The sequence below is a fragment of the Gymnoscopelus braueri genome, assembly GCF_963280865.1.
Source record: "Gymnoscopelus braueri genome assembly, chromosome: 23".
NCBI classification, from domain to species: Eukaryota; Metazoa; Chordata; class Actinopteri; order Myctophiformes; family Myctophidae; genus Gymnoscopelus; species Gymnoscopelus braueri.
In genome coordinates this window covers 6,088,128-6,113,293 of record NC_137625.1, presented here as the reverse complement: position 1 = coordinate 6,113,293, position 25,166 = coordinate 6,088,128, and the positions used below count along the sequence as shown (strand labels likewise).

Sequence of the window (25,166 nt, the reverse complement as noted above, 5' to 3'; positions counted from 1 at the left end):
TCCCCCTACGTCTTCGACCTCCTCAGACGTCATGTCCCCTCCCGCTCCCTCAGGTCGGGTGACGCCAACCTCCTTGAGGTCCCCAAGACCAAGTACCGTACCTGGGGCGATAGGGCTTTTCCTTTTGCTGCCCCAACCCTGTGGAATGCACTCCCTGTGGAGAGAGGCCCCCCAACCTCCAAACCGTCAAAAATGCTCTCGAAACCCACCTCTTCAATATGGCTTCGCCTAGCTAACTGCACACCCCCGTGTCTCACCATTTTTCCTAATAAAGTTGATTTTATTTTTTAAGTCTAAAAATATACATTGAAACGTGAGGACCAGGAAATTGTCCTCACACAATGTCTGTTTCTCAAAAAAAAAAAAATAACATTGTGGGAATATTTTGCCCTCACAAGTATAGACACACACACACACACACACACACACACACACACACACACACACACACACACACACACACACACACACACACACAAACTAGTAGCAGAGACCCCAGCCAAAAAAATGCATGTTTGCACTTTTGTGAGTGTGTGTGTGTGTGTGTGTGTGTGTGTGTGTGTTTCTGCTATTGATAATCACTACCCATTAAGCAATGTTAATATTATTTTCAAATTTATGTTGAAATAATTTAATATTGTTTCTTATTTATTTTTTTTGTCATTTATTTTGACATTTACATATTTTTTTTCATTATAATTGTTATGATGAAATATGATTTATCATGCATATTAATTCTCCTGCTGATAATCATAATAATGGTTCTATAAAGAGACCGGGTTAGGGCAAATTTGGAATAGAGGTTTCAGAAAACTAAATTACACATAAAAGACCAAAATTTAACAGGTACTATAAGATAATATTATTGTGTTAGAAAATTTTATTTATTCTATATTACTGGTATATAGCTGTTTATTACATCTATGCTATTTATATTACAGTAGCGTTTCTGCGTTTCTTGTCATAAAAAGTATAAAAATACTTAAACGTACAAGTCGTTTACCCACCTTGTTATTTTATAAATAACTAAATGCAGTCCATTTACCATTTAATCTCGAATAAAACCACGCTAATTGGCATAAATGACGTGGTTAACATTTACATAATCACAATATGTGTTCTGCCATAACTCCCTCCAACCAATCCCTGAAAGTTGGCAACCTTGCCAGTGGCATTGCTATGACTGGCACAGTATTGCAGATGACAAACGTAACAAAAAAAAGAAAAAAAACGTTGATCAAAAAGACAAAATAAAAATGTTCCTTGATGGTCATATTGTTGGTTTGTTTTCAGAACATGTCATGTTTAATTTTTATGATTTCATTTCTTCACCTTGAATTTATTTATATTTTCTGTTGTTTTTTTTCCCCATTGTGCATATGTCCATGCTTCTGTGTGTGCGTGCGTGCGTGTGTGTACGCATGTATGTATGTGTGTGTGTGTGGTGTGTGCACGTGTGTGTGTGTGTGTGTGTGTGTGTGTGTGTGTGTGTACTGTAAGGAGTTATTATTGAAGGATGAGGAGTGTGAGAAACTGTCTAAAGTCAGAGTCCAGCTAGAGCAGGAGTTAGAAGACCTGACCGCATCACTGTTCCAGGTACTACTACTGCTGCTGCTGCTGCTGCTACTACTACTACTGCTACTACTTCTAACTACTACTACTTCCGTTAATTGCGTAACGGAGGTTACATCAAAACTTTGTTAGGCGCTGTATCAGCTGAGAACGCCTTTTGACCAGTGTTGCGACTTTGGGCTTGTTTTTCTTTAAAGTAGCTTGTAAATTATTGGTGGTTGCGTTTGGGCTTGTTTCTTAAAGGGATATTTCACTTTCAAAAAAACTTTTGGTCATTTTATCGTCTACTCAGGCTTTTAGGAGCCCCCCAGACAGTTTTTAAGTTGCTTGATTTAGTATTTAGATATTTGATAATCATTTTATCAGACACGCCCCCTTCCTATACAAACCCATTATAACTTCAAACTCCATTTTTAACCCGTTCGATTCATCAAAAACACCCGTCCTTGGTTCTGCTGACTCACCCTGCCCTCCTAATACGTGAGGGGGCCGTGGTTTTTCGATAACTTTTTTCATTTATTTAATTTAATTTTACATTTTTTTCATTTTCCAAAAAAAAACATTAAAAATAAATGAAAAAAGTTTTTGAAAAAACACGGCCCCCTCGCGTATTAGGAAGGCAGGGTGAGTCACCAGAACCAAGGACGGTGTTTTTGATGAATCTAACATGTTAAAAATGGAGTTTGAAGTTATAATGGGTTTGTATAGGAAGGGGGCGTGTCTGATAAAATGAATATCAAATATCTAAATAATGAATCAAGCAACTTAAAAACTGTGTGGGGGGCTCACTAAAGCTAGCCTGGTAAACCCTCCCTCCGGAAATCTCATTTCTATTTGATTCCAGGAGTGAGTCTGGCCTGATAGCCCTTTGTGGGGGTTTCTAGTGGAATTACCAGCTAACCGAGCCTATCAGCGTCGTCGCACATCGTTCTGTGATTGACAGCGACAGTTGGCCAATCAGGTGGCGAGTTCGAGTGAGCCCAAAACACGAACGGCAGCCATCTTTTTCTTGTCCGCTATAATCTCCGCTATTTTTTTACTTCAAAAAGCTCTCTAACTTCTATTTTGAGGCACGGAATTTACTTATAATATATCGTTTGGATAGAATTTAGTTGTTTAACTTCATATATGTGGTCAATTAATCATGACAAAGCCTATTTAAAAATAAAAATTTAGAGAACCGGTAGGGGTGGGCAGTGACACCCATGTATCCGAATAAGGCAACCCATTTTGGGCTTGGCTGTCTCAAAAGTCCCGTTGCCGTCACATTAGACTGGTGAACTGCTGATTGGCTGAAGGGGAAAAAATATCATTGGCTGAAGGGGTTGTCAGTCAACGGTATTACTTCCGCCCAACTCAGCCTGCAGCCAATATTGCAGAATGGGCGATCAGCCCAGACTCACTCCTGGAATCAAATAGAAATGAGATTTCCGGAGGGAGGGTTTACCAGGCTACACTAAAGCCTGAGTAGACGATAAAATGACCAAAAGTTTTTTTGAAAGTGAAATATCCCTTTAAGTGTAGTTGCTTATTTGGGCTTGCTTCTAAATGTTTTAATTATTATTTAAACCAGTGGTTCTCAAATATGTTCATACCATAGACCCCCAAATTAATATGTATTTGTCCCTACCCCCCCCCCCCCCCCCACATCTGAAAATGTTTTGTGCCATTGAGCCCCGAACCAGATTTGTCTTGTTAGAATGTTTAAAATCTGGCAACACTGCTTTTGACTTGGCAGCGGCAGTCTGCCATTCATTTGTATGGTAAAGACCGGTGCGCTCCTCTTCTCAGCGCCCGGGCATCGCGTTCAGCATTCCTGATGCCCGACGTTTTTTCCAGCGCAGCCGAAACACTCATCCATCCATGAGGCATTCCTTTGGTGTGTGCTGTATCTGTGTACTGTGTGTATTTCTTTGGTGCATACTGTACTGTACTGAGTAGAGATGTTCCGATACCGATACCAGTATCGGAAGAGCTGCCGATAGTGCCGAAAATGCTGGTATCTGCATCGGCGAGTATGCCAGTCTCTGAGTGTGTGTGTGTGTGTGTGTGTTTGTTTATTCCTTTAGTGTGTACAGTACTATATCTGTGTATTTTGTGCATTGCTTTGGTGCTTACTGTACTGTGTGCGTGTTATAGGAGGCGCATAAGATGGTCAGAGAGGCAAACGTGAAACAGGCCAACGCTGAGAAACAGCTGAAGGAAGCATTGGGCAAGGTGAAACACGCACACGCACACACACACACACACACACACACACACAAACTACTCATCACCCCAGTGTTTGCAAAGAAATCGATACAGCTATCGAGTAATGATGACATTTTTCACAATACTGCATTGATCCAGCCTTTCTTATCAATACATCCACTGCAGGCGGTTTTCTCTGTGCGACAACGTATATAAAATAGGGCTTAAGTGGTTAATTTGCTTTTGAAAATATTAAAACGGCACGATTTTCGGTCATTGATAGAATGATTGAAAATAATCGATAGTTGCAGCCCTAATGTGTATCATGGAATCTGCTGCCGTGACGGTTTCCTTACCGTGCCTATAGGACCAATCATTCCACAGATCAAAAAGATGACGTTCGCGCGTCTTACTTGTAATAATAATCAAAATCTACAAAGTAACTATTAACTAAAGTTTTCATATAATTGTAGTGGAGTAAAAGTACAATATTTTCCTCTGAGATGTAGTGGAGTAGAAGTAAAAGTACTGAAAATTGGAAATACTATAAAAGTAATAAAACGTGGTGTAATAAAAGTACCTCAAAAATGTACTTAAGTACAGTACTTGAGTAAATGTACTTAGTTACTTTGCACCACTGATGCCTTGTCTCTGTGTCCGTCCATCAGATTGACGTCCTCCAGGCGGAGGTGACGGCATTGAAGACATTGGTGCTGTCCTCACCTGGCTCCCCTGTGTCCGAGCTACCAGGGGCGTCCGTGATGAAGGCCCCGTTCAGGAAAGGTCACGGCCGGAACAAAAGCACGTCGTCCGCTGTAGCGGGTTCACAGCCAGACCCCTCCGCCACAGAACCCATAGTACGAGACTGTAGAGAGGTACGCCACACACACACACACACACACACACACACACACACACACACACACACACACACACACACACACACACACACACACACACACACACACACACACACACACACACACAAAACACATTGTAATGTATTTACAAAATAAAATGGATGTTATAATGTGTGTATATATTCCACTGATCTAAAAGGTCATAACAACAACAGGCGCTCGGTCGGCGCAGTGGTAAAGTCCCTGTCCGCCACCACGGAGGTTGTGGGTTTGAATCCACCGTGGTGCATCCGGCTTTGTCGGGCGTCTACACGAACACAATTGGCCCGTGTTCTGGGGAGGGAAGCCAGGCGGGGAGGAGGGTGTTATTGGTCATTGCATGTACTCCTGCGGGCTGGGGCGGCACCTGTCAGCGGGGAGTGTTGGACGGGAGGTGTAGGACGAAGGCTCTCTACGTCCTCCTGGTGGGGGCTCCTCACTGGCAGGTGAGTCAGCAGGATACGACACAGATAACACAGAAATGTGTGTGGGGAGGATTCTATTGGCATAACGACTACATTGGGGAGAAAAATGAGTAACAAATGATTGGCTACTCTAAATTTTAAGAGAAGAAAAAAATAGCTCGTAACAAAATGTTTGCTATTTGTTGTAAGACAAAGTATACTGTATAGGTCTAGAAAATGTCTCCCTTTTGCTTTTTTTCCAAAATCAAACCCTGGATATAAATATAAATGTGGGCGGTGTATCAATATCACAAGCAATATGGGTAATATGATGTGATGTGATGAGTGGCATATGGGTAATATGATATATACGAATATATATACACTGTCGACTGGTTAGTCGCGGGGGGTCCGAGTCGACTAAGTGTCTCTTAGTCGACTCTAGTCGAAAAAAAAAAAATGTTTTAAATCGTTTTTTGGCCAAGTCTACACCTGCAACCACACGTAACTTCCACTTTATTCTTCTTATTCCTCGTCTTTGTATTGGTATTGTTTGTGTTGGAGCGCCTCAGTGCGGCTGCAGAGTTCATGTGCAACCTCTTCCAGAGAGAGATAGAGACACTAGAAACTCTGCTGGAGACAAAACAAACTGTGTAGACTTGGCCCTTTGAAATAAAATTTATTTTGGCCCAAAAAAAAAAAAATGTTTATTTTTTTTATTTTTTATTTTTTATTAGTCGACTGCCAGTCGACTATTGGCAATTAGTCGCCAATTAGAGTCGACTAAACAAATCCTTAGTCGGGGACAGGCCTAATACACACACACACACACACACACACACACACACACACACACACACACACACACACACACACACACACACACACACACACACACACACACACACACACACACACACACTCAAGATCCAAGAGCCTGGCGTCCCACAGGGTGATACCCTGGCCCCCTTCTCGCAACCAGGAAGCCACACTGCTCCCGAGCAAAGTTTCAGCAAGACCTTCACTATGCAGACACCATCGCCCTAGTCCCTGACCCCGCAGAGAGAGAAAGGGAACTACTTCTACTGGCAGTAGAACTGGAGCGCAGGAAGATCTGCCTTAACCCTTTAACCCATTAAGACCTGAGGCCGCTTCTAAACATTTTCTAAATCCTAACAGTTTTTCGGAAAAAAATGTAAAAAAAAAAATTTCACGATTTTTCAAAAATAGCAGATCTACAAGCTCGTAGCGCGGCACTCGGTGCCGCGCTATGAGCTTGTATATCTGCTATTTTTGAATAGCCTAAAGAAATCTAAAAGTGACACAGATGCGTTCCAGGTATTAATGGGTTAAGACCTGAGGCGATTCTACATGTCTCCTAAATCTCAACAGTATTCTGAAAAACGTATGTTTCTATATCAGTGTGGTGCTCAATCTTTTTCATGTCAAGGACCCCCAAAATTATATGTATTTGGCTGCGGACCCCCATCAAAATATCTTGTTCCAGGGACCCCCCCAGAAGCAAAGGTTTGAGTTAAAAATGTTCGCTTTAAAAAATATATATATTCAAAGATTTGCACACATTTTCACGATTTTTCAAAAAATAGCAGATCTACAAGCTCGTAGCGCGGCACTCAGTGCCGCGCTATGAGCTTGTGTATCTGCTATTTTTGAATAGCCCAAAGTGTAAAATAATGCTTTTTAGCTCAAATCTAAAAATGACACAGTTCCAGGTCTTAATTGGTTAAAGGACAACTTTTTTACAACCAAGGTTTATGTTTTAGCTTGTAATTAAAGTAAATAAAAGATGAGTGTTAACATTTTTTTCATTTACTGCATTCTATAGTTTTAGCAATTTTCGCAATCTTTTTTTTACAGCGGGCGGGGGCATTCGGGCAGGTGGCTAAATATGTATTTTTTACACAATAAAATAGGTCCTGTGGTCTCTGATGGCCAGATGTGAGTTATTGGGGGGCTAGAAGAGCTACTGTAAATAATATTAAAGAAATCGCCAGGTTATTGTGTTAAAGAAATACATATTTAGCCACCTGCCCGAATGCCCCCGCCCACTGTAAAAAAAGATCGTGAAAATTGCTAAAACTAGAAAGCAGTAAATGAAAATGTTTCAACACTCATCGTTTATTTACTTTAATTACAAGCTAAAACACAAACCTTGGTTGTAAAAAAAAAACTAAGTTGTCCTTTAACACATTGACCGCCAGAGGTTAATCTCATAATGTACTCACCAGTGCCAACGTTTTATTGTTGTTTTTTGTTTTTTTCACGTCGCCATAGACCTCGTTAAAATCCTTAGGATCGAGCTGAGCACTGTTTGTAAACATCGCGGAGATCTCCCTGCGTGTACCAGTCCAAACCACGTGTCAAACGGAGCCGCCATGTTGTAGTTAGAACGGTTTATGTTAAACAGTGATCAGCGAGGAGAAAAAACTACAGGAAGAGAATTGAGTTTCAGTGTGCGCTTTAGAATGGGAGCCGGCGTGATCGCCAAAACCGGATCCCAAATAATTCTGTTTCCGGTGGTGTTACAATGAAATGTGCCGTACCGGAAAATTGAAAAAAGTTTTTTTTTTCGAAAAAAAAGGAAAAAGCACCGCAGCCCGTAGGCTACGGGATCGGCGCTTAACCGTTGGATTTAACGGCCCGTAGAACTACGGGCCCGGCGGTCTATGTGTTAAGCTCAATGCCAAGAAAACTAAAATGATGGCATTTAACCACCATGCCATTAAGATCTGAGGCCCATTCTACAATTGCCTTCTAAATCAGTAGTTCTCACACTTTCAAGACTTTTCAAAAATAGCAGATGTGCAAGCTCGCAGCGTGGCACGACGTGACGTGCTGTGAGCTTGTAGACCCGCTATTTTTGAATAGCCAACGCAAAAATCGAAAAACCGTGGTGCATCCGGCTGCGAGTGTCTACACAAACACAATAGAGCATCGCAGTTCCCGCCCACTTCCTGGTTTTTCGTGGTGCCGGAAGGAACAACTCAATGCATTTTTCCAAATTGACATTTCCAAAAATATTTTTATCTATTAATTTAAGCCTCGAATCAAGCCATCATGACATGACATGAATCATGACCATAAAACGTTTGATTCTGTGATTATTTTTTTTGAAAACGGCAAAACAAAGGGTATTTATTAACACATTGGGTGCCAGAGGTTTATTAAAATATTATACTTTGAGTGCCAGGACTTTTTAAACATTTTGAACCTTTTTCAAGTAGTCACAAAATATTTTCAGTGATCATCGTCCTCACGGTGATCCCCTCATTACACACATACAGGTCTCGTACAATCGGGGGGAAAAAATTTAAAACATTCGGAAATCCATTCCATAGTTGCAGCCAGTTCAAAATAGTTAAATTAACATTGTAAAAAAAAAAAGTGCACAGGAGCCGAGATACAGGTTTTTGAAGTCATAAGTTAACCAGGAGGTGGATTGGAGTCTAAATCTTGTAGGAGTGATATTTCCTGTTGCTGTGAAGGAAAAAAAAAAAAAAAAATGAAAAAAAATGAAAAAAAAAAAAAAAAGTAATTTTTTTTTTTCTCAACGTTAGTATGCGCAAAACCGTATATATACGGTTTTGGCACCCAATGTGTTAAATATAGTATATCATATAATTAAATATAAAATAAAATAAATCACAGAAAAAAACGTTTTATGGTCATGATTCATGTCATGTCATGATGGCTTGATTCGAGGCTTAAATTAATAGATATAAATATTTTTGGAAATGTCAATGGGAAAAATGCATTGAGTTGTTCCTTCCGGCACCACGAAAAACCAGGAAGTGGGCGGGAACTGCGATGCTCTATTGGCACCGTGTTTGAGGGAGGGCTGATAATTGTCACTGCGCGTACTCCTATGGGCTGGGGTGGCACCTGTCAGCAGGGAGTGTTGGGCGGGAGGACTAGGACGAAGGGCCGAAGGCTGTACATCCTCCCGGTGGGGGCTCCTCACTGGTATAGGTGAGTAAGTAGGATACAACAGCAGTGACGACACAGAAACACACACAAATGTGTGTGGGGAATCAATTGGCATAACGTTAAAATGGGGGATAAAAAGCAACAAAAAATTAAAATCTTTCCCCCAAAACATCTTCCCTTTCAAACTGATCCTTTTAGATGTCTGCTGAGTTGGCATAAAGAGCAGCATAAGCTGAAACAGCCACACGCCCCCACTCCCTCTCACTGTAAACTTGATCTGTATACTTTCCCTCTCTCTGTCCCTGTCTGTCTGTCTGTCTGTCTGTCTGTCTGTCTGTCTGTCTGTCTGTCTGTCTGTCTGTCTGTCTGTCTGTCTGTCTTTCGCTCTGTGCAGGTAGACAGTCAGTTGTTCAGTGAGTTCAAACTGTGGAAGGAGGACCCGACAATGGACAGAAGTTGTCCTTTCCTGGACAGAATCTACAGAGAGGACATTCACCCCTGTCTCACCTTCAGCAAGACTGAGGTACGTGTGTGTGTGTGTGTGTGTGTGTGTGTGTGTGTGTGTGTGTGTGTGTGTGTGTGTGTGTGTGTGTGTGTGTGTGTGTGTGTGTGTGTGTGTCCTTAAGACCACTGAATGAGTTAATAGTAACTGGATTCTGCCAAGCCATCTAGTTGTATACAATATAACGCCAGCTCGCTCGCGTTTTCGGCTGTGATTGTGTAGAAACTAGTGATGCGCGGGCCGACCCATAACCTGCGGGTCAACCCGCGGGTCGCGGGTGGTCGAGTCAGGATTTCAGAGGCAATTATGCGGGCTGCGGGTGAGCGGGTCAGCCGCTCTCACACGCAAAAAAATAAGAAAAATCATATGCTCTTGTTTTGTCTTTATTCCTAATAAGAATAAGAATAATAACAATAAAACAGTTTGAATACACTTGGGGTGTATACTTAAAGATTATTTTCTAACCTTGATTTTACAGAATTAAAGGTACGACCCGCGGGTTGCGGGGCGGGTTGAGCCATAGATTTATATATGGGTTCGCGGGGCGGGTTGAGGCGGGTTGGGTTCCGGGGCGGGGCGGCTCATGAAAAAACCCGACCCGCGCATCACTAGTAGAAACCCAGCTGACTTTCTTTCTCTAGGCTCAGTCAATGGCCAATGTAACAACATGACACTCACGCTGTTATTATTCTATTGAAGTTTGCACAGAACACAACCTTTATTCTATCACTGCCTACATTGTAACAATTATGGCAAAACAAGGTTAATGCTGATTGGTCCAACGGTGCCGGAGATTAGCTGTTCACAGACGGACGGACGAACACACACACACACACTCACAAGGGCGGACAGGGGCGAATACATAGTCTCGGCCACACCTTCGTCCTGGCAGAGACAAAAATCTTTAAGCTGTTGTTTTAGTTTTTTTCGTATGATGGGGAATATGATTCATACATGGAACACACATTCCACTTTCACCAGTTATTCTTCTCTTCCCCTTAACCCATTAATACCTGGGACGCATCTGTGTCACTTTTAGATTTCTTTAGGCTATTCAAAAATAGCAGATATACAAGCTCATAGGAGCTCATACGAGCTTGTAGATCTGCTATTTTTGAAAAATCGTGAAAATTATTTTTAAAATATTTTTTTCCGATTTTTTTTTTAGGATTTTGAAAATGTTTAGAAGCGGCCTCAGGTCTTAATGGGTTAATTAGTTTGATTGTAAAATATACTGCTTTATTCCCTGTGTGTGTGTGTGTGTGTGTGTGTGTGTGTGTGTGTGTGTGTGTGTGTGTGCGTGTGTGTGTGTGTGTGTGTGTGCGTAGTTGGGGTCAATCATTCTAGAAGCTGTAGAGAGGAACACATTGAGTGTTGAGCCAGTTGGATTCCAGCCCCTACCGGTTGTTAAGGCCTCGGCTGTGGAGTGTGGAGGACCAAAGTATGTCCATACAACACGCACACACACACACACACACACACACACACACACACACACACACACACACACAGAGAGGCACATTTTCCTCAGAGCTCTGTTTTAACCCATTAAGACCTGGAACTGTGTCATTTTTAGATTTGAGCTAAAACGCATTATTTTACACTTTGGGCTATTCAAAAATAGCAGATGTACAAGCTCGTAGCGCGGCACCGAGTGCCGCGCTACGAGCTTGTAGATCTGCTATTTTTGAAAAATCGTGAAAATGTGTGCAAATCTTTGAATATATATATTTTTTAAAGCGAACCGTTTTTAACTCAAATCTTTGCTTCTGGGGGGTCCCTGGAGCAAAATATTTTGATGGGGGTCCGCGGCCAAATACATATCATTTTGGGGGTCCTTGACATGAAAAAGATTGAGCACCACTGATATAGAAGCATACGTTTTTCAGAATACTGTTGAGATTTAGGAGACATGTAGAATCGGCTTCAGGTCTCAATGGGTTAATGCTGAATAAGGAGATCACTTGACCAGGTGTGGTTCTCAAAGTGGTACCGGGTACCACCAGGGGTCCTTAGTTGTGGGGGTAGTCATGGAATCATTTCTCTTCAAATCAAAGTAATCAAATGACTGTGCCGGTACTTTCTATTGTCATATGAGATGTAATGAGATATGATGAGATGTACTGAGGTACGATGAGATCACACACACACACACACACACACACACACACACACACACACACACACACACACACACACACACACACACACACACACACACACACACACACACACACACACACACACACACACACAGAATATTACTATTGCTCTCCTCTCTCTGTCTCTCTCTTTCTTTCCTGTCCCCTCAGATGTTTTTGTCCTCCTGGCTTCACTCGTTCATGGTCATCTCTCCATCACCGGCTGTCTTTCTTTTTCTTTCTTTCTTCCCTCCTTTTTCTCCATTCCTCCAGTGCTCGATGGGCTGAGCTTGTCACGTAAGTCGTCTATCCTTTCTCTCTCTCTCTCTCTCTCTCTCTCTCTCTCTCTCTCTCTCTCTCTCTCTGTCTCTCTCACTCATAGACAAAAAAAATGGACGAAGGGAACGGTGACGTCACCCATTGGTTTCTACAGACCCGTTTTGAAGCCACTTTTTTCTGCGAATTCAAATCCGCCATCTTGGAACATCTCGGTCTCTGAAAAGCACCCGGAAACAACTGCTATTGGCTGCAACCGCAGCGAGGGCGGGTCTTCACTCGTTAGAGCCATTAGAAGCCCTAGAAACGTACCCTACTTTATCATTCATTTTAAAATGAATGGGAAACATAATTTACTAAACGCACAAACATAAAGTATGCATGAAAATGTTTACTACGGTAATGAAATCAAGTGTAAAGTCCGGCCAAAGCCTCATTGATGCCTGCAGGAGGTGAGATAGCGACATATGCTGGGCCATTAATGCGAACTGCAGGCTTAAAAGAATCACTTCCTGGGCTTCAAATCCGGCAGAGCTTCCTTGCCACATGCTCTCACTCCATCACTCTTTTCATCACTTAACCCATTAAGACCAGGAAAGCATCTGTGTCATTTTAGATTTTAGCTAAATTAGCATTATTTTATACTTTGGCTATTCAAAAATAGCAGATCTATAAGCTCATAACGTCGCACAAACGCGTTATGAGCTTGTACATCTGTTATTTTTGAAAGATTTTGAAAAATTATGCAATGCAAACCTTTGAATATATATTTTTTACATTTTTAACTCAAATCTTTGCTTCTGGGGGTCCCTGGAACAAAGCATTTTGAGATGGGGGTCGGCGGCCAAATACATATAATTTTGGGGGTCCTCCTGATATAGCAACATATATTTTTCAGAAAATCGTTAGGATTTAGAAGACATTTTTAGAATCGGCCTCGGGTCCTAATGAGTCAATCCAGTGGTTCCCAAGCTTTTTAGCGCAAGACCCAAAATGAGAAATTAGATGTTTGCCCAGTAACAAAACTAGTGAAAATATCAGATCTACTGCTTGTGGATCTACTATTTTCACTACTTCTTAACACAATTCCCGCCATGGACGCATAAAGTCGTTCTATTAAATAGCGCGCTTGCCCGCCAAGACGCATAAATGCGTTCTATTAAAAAAATGAGGCACGCTGTTTTAGGCACCGTAACACAGCTCTGTGATGATCCATCGTCACTCAGAGAAGAAGTATGTGGATGTGACATCATTCCATCCGGCCTGACTATGGGATTTTCAGAAAAACTGCTGTAACTCAGTTGCTGTTTTTTGCATTGAAAACCACTAGTTTTCAGCGGGCCGAAGCCCCAAAATGGCGGATCGCAGTTGGAATGTTGTGGTTCCTCTGAATACACAGATCCCTCCGCTTACCCACGGGGACTATTTTTTTTTGCTTTTTTGGAACACAATGTCGCTTCCACGGCGTTTCAAATACCGGATGACGGTAATTACGCTGGCAAGGGGATAACAAACGATGTTTAATACCTTGGCGGGTGATGTGTTAAAGGGATATTTCACTTTCAAATAAAATAAACATTTAAAAAATATATAAAAAATAAATGAAAAAAGTTATGGAAAAATCACGGCCCCCTCACACATTAGAGTGTCCTACTAATGTGTGAGGGGGCCGTGATTTTGCCATAACTTTTTTCATTTTTTAAAAATATTTATTTTTAATGTTTATTTTATTTGAAAGTGAAATATCCCTTTAAGCTTTCTTTTTTATTATCTTTTTTTAATGGAAATTATTTTTATTTTATTAATGAAATACTTTGAAAATGTTTTGATTTTTTTTTAATTGATGAGAAGTTGTGGTGATTTTTTTCTAATCTTTTGAAATATATATATATACATATTTTTTTTAAATGTAGAAAACAGAAAAAAAGGGGGATATTTACTTGGGACCCATAAATATTGGTCAGCAACCCAATAGGAAATAGTGACTTAATCCATCCCTTCATTCCTTCCTTGTCTCCTTAACATCCTCACTTTCTTCCTTCATTACTTATAGCTTTTTAATCAACCGTTGCTCCGTCCTTTTTCCTTCCCTCCTATCTTCCTTTGCTTTTTTCCATCGGTCCCTCCTTCCTTAACGTCTGCTATTCCTCTCTTATATCTTCTCCCCTATCCCTTCCCTCCTTTCCTCGACTCCTTTCCTTCCAAACGTGCCACAGATTTGTTGATTATGTTGCAGAATTACCTGCAACTTTTTCCTCGTGGCAACCTCATCAATGCTGTTCTACTGTTAGTTGTGTTCTATCTAGAACACTGTTTCTCAGCCTGCGGCCTGGGGACCCCCAGAAGGTCCTTGAGGTGTTAACGGGTCTGTAACACCTCAAGTAAACAATATGTACACGTTTTTTTTTGTGTAGTGTAAAAATGGAACCAAGTGTACAAATGGAACCAAAACGACACCATTTGTACACTCAGAGTTGAGAATCACTGTTTTAGAACAATGTAGGTCTGTTTTCTAGAGCATTGTGTTCTAGAACATTGTAGCAGATGTGTGTTCTAGCACAGTTGGTTCCCAAACTTTTTATCTCAAGACCCAAAAGAGAAACTAGACGTTTGCCCGGGACCCAAACTAGTGAAAAATAGCAAATCTACAATCTCACAACGCGCTTGCGTTGCGAGCTTGCAGATCTGCTATTTTCACTACTTCTTAAATGTTTTTTTCGTATTTATTCATCAAAATGTTGTGGGCTTATCTGTCTAAACTTTTTTTTTAATCTTTTGAAATAATATAGATATTTAAATGTAGGGAACAAAAAAAACTTGTGACCCATAAAAATTGGTCCACGACCCAAAACATGGATCCCGACCCACTGTTTGGGGAAACAGTGTTCTACAACAGTGTTATAGATCAGTTTTTCCAGAACACTGTGTGAACTTGTATTCTAGAATGTTGTAGATCTGTGTTCTGGGACAGGGGTCTTCAACAGTGGGTCCGGGGACCGCAAGGGGGGTCCTCAGAGATACTGCAGGGGGGCCACCAAATCTTTGTGTGATAGGGACTTTATTTATTTTTACATTGACCACTTGAACCCTCACATCCCTATTCCTGGGGGAACTTTAGCCCGAAAATAGCCGATCCACAAGCTCACAACGTGCCACAGACGCGTTGTGAGCTTGTTGATCGGCTATTTTCGTCGAAGAGGTTTGGTGTAGAGGGTGGGGGAAAAGAGCAAACCAAGCACCAAGCCTGGTTGCAAAGTATTGAGGGTTTAAGTCATTGAATGTCTGAAAATACACATTTAACCCATTAAGACCTGAGGCGATTCTTAAAAATGTTTTCTAAATCCTGACAGTTTTTTGAAAAGAATCTGGAAAATATTTTTTCACGATTTTTCAAAAATAGCAGATCTACAAGCTCATAGCGCGGCACTCGGTGCCGCGCTATGAGCTTGTATATCTGCTATTTTTGAATAGCCAAAGAAATCTAAAGTGACACAGATGCGTTCCAGGTATTAATGGGTTAACATGAATCCAATATAGTGGGGAGCCCTCATTCATCTCTCTCTCAGCTAAGGGGTCCTTGGCCTGAAAAAAAGAGCTGAAGACCCCTGTTCTAGGATAATTGTTCTACAACGCTGTAGGTCATATTCCTCAGAACTTTGTAGACTTGTATTCTGGAAAGTTCTGTGTGCTAGACTCTAGAACTAATAAAAATGACCTGATTGACCTGGAGGAATAAATGTTTCCCCTGTTGTCTAGAGCTGTGGTTCTCAGCCTGTGGGTCGTGACCAATTTTGGGGGGGGTCCCGAGATGACAGTAAAGTGACAATTTAAGGACTTTAAAGACTTTTTTAATACCTTAAAAAATTCCCATAACTGCATCAAAAGTAATCAACAAACTATACTATAAAAAAAAACTGGTCAAACATTGGCCAAATTGACAAATAATATTACAAAATTGTGAGCTTGTAGTCTTATTTTCTGTGGAACCGAGTCGAACTAAATCTAATGCCTCAACTCCTACAATTCCAAGTGCTTATCAGGGTGGGAGGGGAGGGATCCCCCACATGGTCTGAAAAGGGTGAGAACCACTGGTCTAGAGGAATTTCATAACATTTCATAGATGTTTATGAAATAATTACTAAATGTATAATTTTGTATTTGTTAAAAAAGATTTAAGGAGAAAATGAGCATCGCTCTGAACTATGGGAATTCATTTCTTTCTCCTGATTTCATGTCAGACTAATTTGTATTTGTTTTTAATTAGTTAAAACATATTGGTGATTAAGCTCCTTCTTTTCCCTCTTTTCTGTCAAACAGGAAGTGCGCTCTGAGTGGACAAACTAAAACCTGTAAGCACAGAATCAAGTTTGGAGATTCATCCAACTATTACTATGTCTCCCCCTACTGTAGATATAGAGTAAGTACACACGCACGCGCGCACACACACACACACACACACACACACACACACACACACACACACACACACACACACACACACATACTCTGACACACTCACACACCACTTATAGGCCTGTCACAATGATTACATAATCACAATTATTTGAGATAATCGCAATTATCTTTGCATAATCGTCATAATCGTTACCATGTTGAAAAATGTTCATATGTTTTCAAACATTTTCCAAAAATAGCAGAAATAGCAGATCTTCAAGCTTAGAGATCAGCCATTTCTGCCATTTAGTTTTTTAAGTATAAAATTATTAAATATGTATAATAATGATCATAATTATAATAATATATATAATAACACAAATTATAATAATAAAGACAGTTTAATGCATGGTAGTTATTCATTTTGATTAGAATGATGTAATTGTGTGTGTGTGTGTGTGTGTGTGTGTGTGTGTGTGTGTGTGTGTGTGTGTGTGTGTGTGTGTGTGTGTGTGTGTGTGTGTGTGTGTGTGTGTGTGTGTGTGTGTGTGTGTGACAGATTACGTCCGTGTGTAATTTCTTCACCTATATTCGCTACCTTCACCAAGGGCTGGTCAAACAACAAGATGGTAAGAGACTCTCACACACACACACACACACACACAGAGAGAACGTGGTGCGTACAGCTGAACGTACCACAGGTAGCTCCCTCCCGTTACAGCCAGTGTTTCCAGATTTTGCGAGGGAAATAAGCAACCTTTGAAAACAAAATAAGCGACTATAGGCCACATGGGCACTTTGAACCTATACATACATTGGCTATTTGAAATAGCCGATCTACAAACTCACAACGTGTCGCGTTGTGAGATTGTAGATCGGCTATTTTCCAAGAAATCGTGAAAATATTTATGACAACACAAATCTAGTATGGTGGTCCCTGGCACAAAATATTTTCAGATGGGGGTCCGCGGACAAATACATATCAATTTGGCGGTCCTTGACATGAAAATGTTTGAGAACCACTGGTTTAAACAACATTATAGGAGGGAAGCCCAAATAAGCAGCCACACTTTAGAAACAAGCCCAAAAAAACGCAACCCGCAATTACCAATATTTGCAAGCGAATCTACAGGGAAAAAAAAGCCCAAAGTCGCTTATAATAAGCGAACATGGCAACCCTGGTTACAGCCTGTGCTTTGATTAAAGCATAAAGGGATAAAAAAATAAATAGACTGGCATTATCCTATGGAAACAGACTGTTTGTAACCATGCGGTCTTACAAGCGCTTGAGGTGTGGCTCACAGCCCTGGCAGCTCTACAAGGACCTGGCCATTAAACAAGCTAACAAAAAAACAAACAAAAGGGGAAATTAAATAAAACAACAAACTGTGATTAATCCTATATAGATTATTATAGCACCATTATAAGTGTTATTGTGTTCTATTAACCACAGTTTTGAGGACCTTGCCACTCTAGCGTTTAGCTGATTGTATCTGTTATGACTAGTGACAAAATAAATGAGTAGTGACAAATACATAATTTATTTTTTGACATTTAATTCTAAACTTGCCTTCATCTTTCACCATTGATTATTTTAGCTTGCTAGCTTGGTTAACTATACCAGCCAACGTGAATCATTTCTACTGCGTGCGTGTGTGTGTGTGTGTGTGTGTGTGTGTGCGCGCGCGCGATGCAAGCCCCCAGAGTTGCTGAGAAACATTGAAGCCGCCACCCCAGTGGCCAAAGCTGGAACTGCAGGCGGGGAGAAATACATGCACGCGCAAAACATACTGAGAGATATTTATATATATAAATACAAATATGTAAACATATTATACATAAATACATATGCATTTACGTATAAATATGCATCTCGAGTGTATTTAATAAATATCTCGCGTTCAATCCTTGACACACGGGCTGCCGTAGAACGCAAAAAGGACACTAGTGCGCATGCTCATAACTCTATGTGTGTCCAAAAACGAATCAATAATTCTACTTCCGGCAGGCTTCCGGGTGCTTCAAAACGCCACTGAGCACATTCATTGAAATGATAGCTGGGGGCGGGGCAATCCGCCCTCTAGTTATATTATACCTCTATGGCGCGATGAGGCAGAAAGGCTGGCAAAGTATTGTGCTGTCTCTGCTGCCATATATGGCGATGCCACCGCTACTTGTGCCCATGGAGTGCTGAGTGACATGCGTGTTGTAGGACATATCCATGAGTTTGTAAATGTAACCTTTACTAAAATATTTGTGTCCCTGTATGTTTTCCCTGTGTGTGGACATAAATAAATTGTTAAACTCTCTGTGTGTGTGTGTGTGTGTGTGTGTGTGTGTGTGTGTGTGTGTGTGTGTGTGTGTGTGTGTGTGTGTGTGTGTGTGTGTGTGTGTGTGTGTGTGTGTGTGTGTGTGTGTGTGTGTGTGTGTGTGTGTGTGTGTGTGTGTGTGGTGTGTAGCTGAACAGATGTTCTGGGAGATCATGCAGTTGCGTAGAGAGATGTCCTTGGCCAAGCTGGGATTCTACAAAGACCCGCTGTGACCAATGGGATCACTTCGCTCGCTCTGACGGATAGCCCTGACATCCAATCAGAAGCACCCATCCCTCCAGAAGCCCCCACCTCCTCCAATCAAAACGCCATCTCACCTTGTCACCTTGAAGAAGCCTGCGGGGTGTGTTTGTACTATAAATTACTGTATAGTACAATTTGTACAATATTATTATATTGTGTGTGTGTGTGTGTGTGTTAGAGCCTGACCGAATTTCGATGCCGATCCCGATTTTGACGTAGACCCCCGATTACCGATTTTGTCCGATATTTTGGCCAAAAAGTGCAGCATTTTCTACTTAATGTAAATTTGTTTGAAGTTTCTATTTGTGAACATTTAACTACAATTTACTTTATTTAAATACTTAAGCCTTATTCAAAATGTTCAAAAATAGAAGATCTACAAGCTCATGAGTCACGACGTGGTGTAAGCTGGGCGGGGGGGGGGGGGGGGTTTTAGACATTTAAACATTTTCACCAAGAATGACATTCCCAAGATAGGGACGCCAGGTTGAAAGTGCTTTAACCACTTAGACTAGGGGTTAAGCACAAATCAGCAGATCTACAAGCTCACAATGCTTCTACATTGTGAGCTTGTAGATCGGCTAATTTCTGCTAAGATATTTAATGTTGAGCGAAAACGGAAAAGACACAAACTAGTTTAGAGCCCTGAGGGACTCCGGTCAACCGTAAGTGGTTAAAAATAGGGACACGTCGGCCACATAACTGCCGAAACCGATGTCGTCAAAAAAGGCAAATAATTTGGTCGGGCTCTAGTGTGTGTGTGTGCGCGTGTTTAATTTCCTGTACACTGCTATTCATGACGTTTTTTGTGTCGATTGTGACAATGACAGAATCAGACATATTGTCATGATTCCCGAGTTCAGTTTTGGCATCAGATATTGTTTTTCTGAATTCCGTTTTGGAAACAGCATGTGTTTAAAAAGTTAGTTTTGAGTCAATCCGAACCACGCTGTCATCCATATACACACAAACACACACACACACACACACACACACACACGCATGCACGTACACTAGAGGGCTGGGCGATATGACTTCAAATCAGTATCACAATTATTTCAAACTGGCCTCGATTACGATTAATGAACGATTATTAAAAGCAAATTAAAATAGTGTGAATAGCTGATATACAAGCGACCGTGTAGATCAGCTATTTTCACTATTTCTACACGCCACATTGTACAATTAAGTATAATACAGGGTTTATAGACTAATCGATTTAGTCGATACATTTTTTATGTCAATTCGTTGATATATATAACATATAGGTATATAAAAACCTTGCTTCTTGATTATTTGGTTATAAGTCGGTTATTGATTCTAAATATTGGTTTCGATATACTTTCGGTTAATTGCCCAGCCTAACACACACACACACACACACACACACACACACACACACACACACACACACACACACACACACACACACACACACACACACACACACACACACACACACACGCAGACATGTATGATAAGTAAATCAACACACTAAAGCTTGGAGATAAAATAACACTATCTGTCCTATAGAGACACACATCCACTGTCTGACTAGTTCAACTTCAAAGTTTCTCCTCTTATTGTACAGAAGGAAAATGGTTTATCGTTTAGTAGCATTTCTGGTAGAATTATTATTTATGTATATGAACGTGCAAACTCAATGGTAAACACAGACGTATTTACTTCTGTGTGTGAAGGACAGTGCAGCTCTACAATCAAACCTCATTGTTTTAATAGAGTAAAAATGACTCCATTGTTATGTTTCTGTTGGTGTTCATACAGTATATTGACGCTGTCGGGTGGAAACCTTGTATGTCCAAAAAAATAACCTGTGTTCCAATGGACCCAATGTAGTTATTATTTTGTTAATACTTTTCATTGGTTAAACATTTATAAAACCCACAGACACGGTTAACCACTTTCACTTTAAACTAATTTTAAAACATGGCAAAAGACTGGCCAATTTGCTACTTTTGTGTGACACTATAGTATGACGAAGTTGGGCATTCATTTTACAAAAAAAACATAAAGGGTTCATATACGGAGATGCAAGGTTTTTGCCCAACAATACAATAGACGATATATTGAATATTTACTTTAAGCCTGAACACTATTGTACTGGTAGTAACTGGGAGCTGACCAGTACAACCACCGTCTTCTACTGTTGTACTGGGAGCTGACCAGCATGGCTGCACAATATTACAAAAACGTATTGTCATCACAATATCAACATGCGCAATATACATATCGCATAAGAGTTTTACATAAGAGATGTATTTATTTGTTTTCAGGTTTTTATTCATTTCAACAGTCCAGGTAAAGTGTTGTTTTTGTTTAGATTAAAATAAACATGTTTTAAGCGCAGCAGTGAGAAACTGTATTAAGTTGTGGTATATATTCGTTGTCAATAGTGGTTGTAACCATGCAGTTGCAAAGTTTTGAGTAAAACCATATTGTTGGAATGGAAATACAATCCATTTCTTTCTTTCTTATTTTCTTCAGTGTGTGCATACAGTATGCTATTCATTGTCTGTGTTCTTAATTAAGCAGAAATTAGTATTAGTTTACTTATCACGAGGCGATATTGTCATGGTAATATTCAACAATGTTACCGCATATTGCGTGTTTTCTTGATATGGTGCAGCCCTGCTGCCCAGTACAACCACAGTTGTCTGCTGTTGGCCGCTGGGAGCTGACCAAGTACAACAAGTTTAATGTTAACTCTGTACATTTGCAAAACTGCGTTTGTGTGTGTGTATGTGTGTGTGTGTGCGCGCGTGCGTGTGTGGCGTGTGCGTGCTGTTATAGGGTATACACGTAGGTACGTGTTAAGATAAACCCACACCCATCTCCCCACACTCTCTCCATGCAGCTTTTGTTTGTTTTAGTGCCTTCTTTCTCTGGAAACTCAAATAAAACTGTATACCTCTGTGGAAATTGTACTGTTGTTATTATCATTACTATCCATCAAAACAAAACCTTTTCAGTTGCGGGTCCACAGACAAATGTAATCAAATCAAATAAAAGCTCATGTATAGTAGCCTATAGTGTAGATAGTATAGAATGATATTTGTAAGCTATAGTAGACACAGTATATAGTAGTGGGGGGATATGAGGTAGCACAGATAAGGCTTTGTGTGTGCATGCACACGCGCGTGTGTGTAGAGAGAGAGAGAGAGAGGGCGAGAGAGAGCAGAAAGACTACTTCTTTCACTGACGGGTGATTCACCTTGCCTTTTTTATGACCACACACACACACACACACACACACACACACACACACAGGTGTATGCATGCTCTAGTCAGGTATACGTCAGTGTCTGTTACTCTGTCCAAAGATCAAAGTACATTTGACGGGCAGGCAGGCAGGCAGGCAGGCGCCGGTGTGTCGATTAAACGTTACATAAAATAGATTCTGATTCTATATTCTAATAGTTCTGCTGTGGATGGAGATGTGGAATATAGGTGTTCAGCACATCTGAGCCAACTAACTCTACCAACAGTCATGGATTGTACCTGAAGCAGAAGACAGCGACCGAAAGATAGAGAGAGAGACTGTTTACCGAAGGTTCGGCGGCCATTTTGAAGATCAAGCCTCAGGTGTGTTTCATGGTGAATGTATTCTATGGTTTGATATGACTGAATTGCTCTGACTAGAGAACAAGCTTTTTTTTGTAATGTTGTTTGTTTGATATCACTGAGTTACCTACTCAAAATAATTTGGGACCCCTAGTTTGTGAACCACTGCATTACTGCATTACTGTACAATGAATGTGATTAGTTTTTGACTGAGGTAAGAGCTCCCTCTTCTCTGTATGATATGGTTTGTCTATGAGCCATGGACCACTTTTTATGCGTCACAAGTAAATATCCCCTTTTTTTAATTAAAACATTTTAAACAAAAAAAATCACAACTTTTCATCAATTAAAAACAATGCCAACATTTTTCAAAAATATTTTATAAATAAAATCAAAAAGTAAAACACTTTTCATAAATAGATAAATGTATTTTTTTAAGAAGTAGTGAAAATAGCAGATTCCACAGATCCACAACGCGTTGCTTCGTGTCGCGTTGTGAGCTATTTTCACTAGTTTGGGTCCCAGGCAAACATCTAGGTTGTCACAAGAAGATACGAGTTGCAATGCAAACGCATTGTTAGCTTGTAGATCTGTTCTCTTTGATCATGCACCATGTGCAAAAGTAATACGGGATATAACATGTAAAATAACGTATTACTCTTGATACCAAGTAATAAGTAACATATTACTTCTTAAAGGAGAGTCATAAGTAACTAGTAACTTATTAGTTACTCTTCCTGAGTAATATGCCCAACACTGATGATGATAAAGACGATGCCAGGGCAGCTGCTAATTTCCACATCTCAGCAGAAAGAATCAACTGCACCCAAAAAGAACATCACATCAAGTTATCACAATGAAGACCAGTGTTGCCACGTCTGCTTATTATAAGCTATTATAAGCTTGCATTTCTGTAAACTCACTTGTAAATATTGGTAGTTTGGTAGATTGCGTTTTTTCGGTCTTGTTTCAGGCTCGTTTCTACAGTGTAATTGCTTATTTGGGCTTGCTTAATTGTGTTAAGTGGTTCTCAGTGGTTTCAAACATTTATTTTATTATTGCGAGAACAATGGCTTATATGGTTATAGCATGCTAACTTTCCAGGAAGAGAAATTCCGCAGTCTCTATTTAGCTTGGATTCCCCATCGATGATGTCACTGGTAGGCGTGTTTCTGAACTGTCCACAACCACCCTCTGAGACACAGACAAAGTAGACAAAAATGCTACCACACATGAGCATTAGTGAGTACCAATTATATGGACGTAGGTTCAAAATGGCTGAAGTGGTCATTTAAGAGGAAACTCTTATAGTGGTAATGTAAGAATACTTAGTGAATATGGCCTCATTATTGCAGGGACTTCCCTTATTGACTTGTGACAATAAAACTTCTCTTCTCTTCTCATTTGGCTGTGTAATAGAACCGCATTTGGGCCTAGCAGTGTTGGTGAGCAGGGCTCTCGATGGCTTCTGTACCCCAGCATCATCTGTCTCAGCTGGGCAGCCAGGCAGCCATGGAGCGTGGAGGTGGAGGTGGAGGCAGGCTGCCAGTTGATGTCCTTGGAGAGAACGAGGCTCTTCAGCGCTTCTTTGAAGGTGAGGTTGACTGTTTTTTAACCACATGGTTGAGCAGAGTCGCTCAGGGCTCTATGCTAGTGTCTTTTCTGTTTTCTGTTATTGTGGGGAAAGCTTTTGCTGAAAATAGCCGATCGACAAGCTTACAACGTGTCGCAGCGCGGCGTTGTAAGCTTCTCGATTGGCTATTTTCCCACAATACGGATGCTGGGGTTTAAGTGGTACCTAAACTGCTGTATATAGAATATACTGTGAAGTTGTTTACACAAAGTTAGGTGGCAGCTACTGAAGAAAAAATGCTGGTGGTGTATAACATATACAACATACCAAGTTTTTTTTTAAATGCACATGTACATTTGATTTGATGATGATTTTTATTCTATTTTTGCTCCTTTTGCACTCTCTTTTCTTTAAATCTTTTTACGTTTTCTATCATTATTCTATTGTTGTTATTACCTATGCTGCTGCATTGTCTGAAGGAAGCCAAACCAAAATGAGTTTTACTCTTATGTACCTGAACACAAGATGTAACAATAAAGTACAACCTTGAACCTTGGTTAAATACAGTTCTAATAGGAAACACTGGAATCCCACAAACACACACACAACCATTTTCTAGTTCTTGCGTTATTAATCATCAAAGATAATCCTGTCATATTGTGTGTGGGTGTGTGTGGCCTGTGTGTGTGTGTGTGTGTGTGTGTGTGTGTGTGTGTGTGTGTGTGTGTGTGTGTGTGTGTGTGTGTGTGTGTGTGTGTGTGTGTGCGTGTGCGTGTGTGTGTGTGTGTGCGCGTGTGTGCGTGTGCGTGCACGCATGTAGTTCAGGATGTGAGTGGAGTACTTGAGAGCTCGGTTGCCGTGGACACCAGCATTCTGGAAGAGTACATTGCCAACGACATGGTTGTTAACAGCTTGTGAGTAACACACAAACACACACATACGCACGCACACACGCACGCACGCACGCACACGCACACGCACACGCACACACACACACACACACACACACACACACACACACACACACACACCCACGGTATGACATCCAGTGATGTTTGCTTATAAGGCTCTGTTGCCCCTGTTCACCTGAATACACTTCCTTGTTACGTAA

The 25,166-nt window shown here is 40.7% G+C and overlaps 2 protein-coding genes across 3 annotated transcripts in view; both read left to right on the top strand.

Moving 5' to 3' along the window:
* Nucleotides 1–20,364, top strand: part of rab3ip (RAB3A interacting protein (rabin3)) — a 31,051-nt gene extending 10,687 nt beyond the window's left edge. Inside the window, exons 6-13 of one of the 2 annotated variants that reach the window (XM_080421531.1) lie at nucleotides 1,516–1,596; nucleotides 3,712–3,789; nucleotides 4,431–4,637; nucleotides 9,408–9,536; nucleotides 10,844–10,956; nucleotides 16,250–16,349; nucleotides 16,887–16,956; nucleotides 18,787–20,364. In XM_080421531.1, coding sequence (XP_080277657.1) covers nucleotides 1,516–1,596; nucleotides 3,712–3,789; nucleotides 4,431–4,637; nucleotides 9,408–9,536; nucleotides 10,844–10,956; nucleotides 16,250–16,349; nucleotides 16,887–16,956; nucleotides 18,787–18,869 — 861 coding nt within the window. In that variant the 3' untranslated portion in view covers nucleotides 18,870–20,364. Of the gene's footprint in view, nucleotides 1–1,500; nucleotides 1,597–3,711; nucleotides 3,790–4,430; nucleotides 4,638–9,407; nucleotides 9,537–10,843; nucleotides 10,957–16,249; nucleotides 16,350–16,886; nucleotides 16,957–18,786 lie in introns of both variants that reach the window. The other variant, XM_080421530.1, reaches the window with a different exon arrangement.
* A 3,579-nt stretch (nucleotides 20,365–23,943) lies between these two features.
* myrfl (myelin regulatory factor like) overlaps nucleotides 23,944–25,166 on the top strand; it is a gene marked incomplete at both ends in the record, with an annotated part of 53,658 nt that continues 52,435 nt past the window's right edge. Inside the window, 2 exons of the mRNA XM_080420600.1 lie at nucleotides 23,944–24,076; nucleotides 24,876–24,969. Of these exons, the coding sequence (XP_080276726.1) occupies nucleotides 23,944–24,076; nucleotides 24,876–24,969 (227 nt within the window). The remainder of the gene's footprint in view (nucleotides 24,077–24,875; nucleotides 24,970–25,166) is intronic.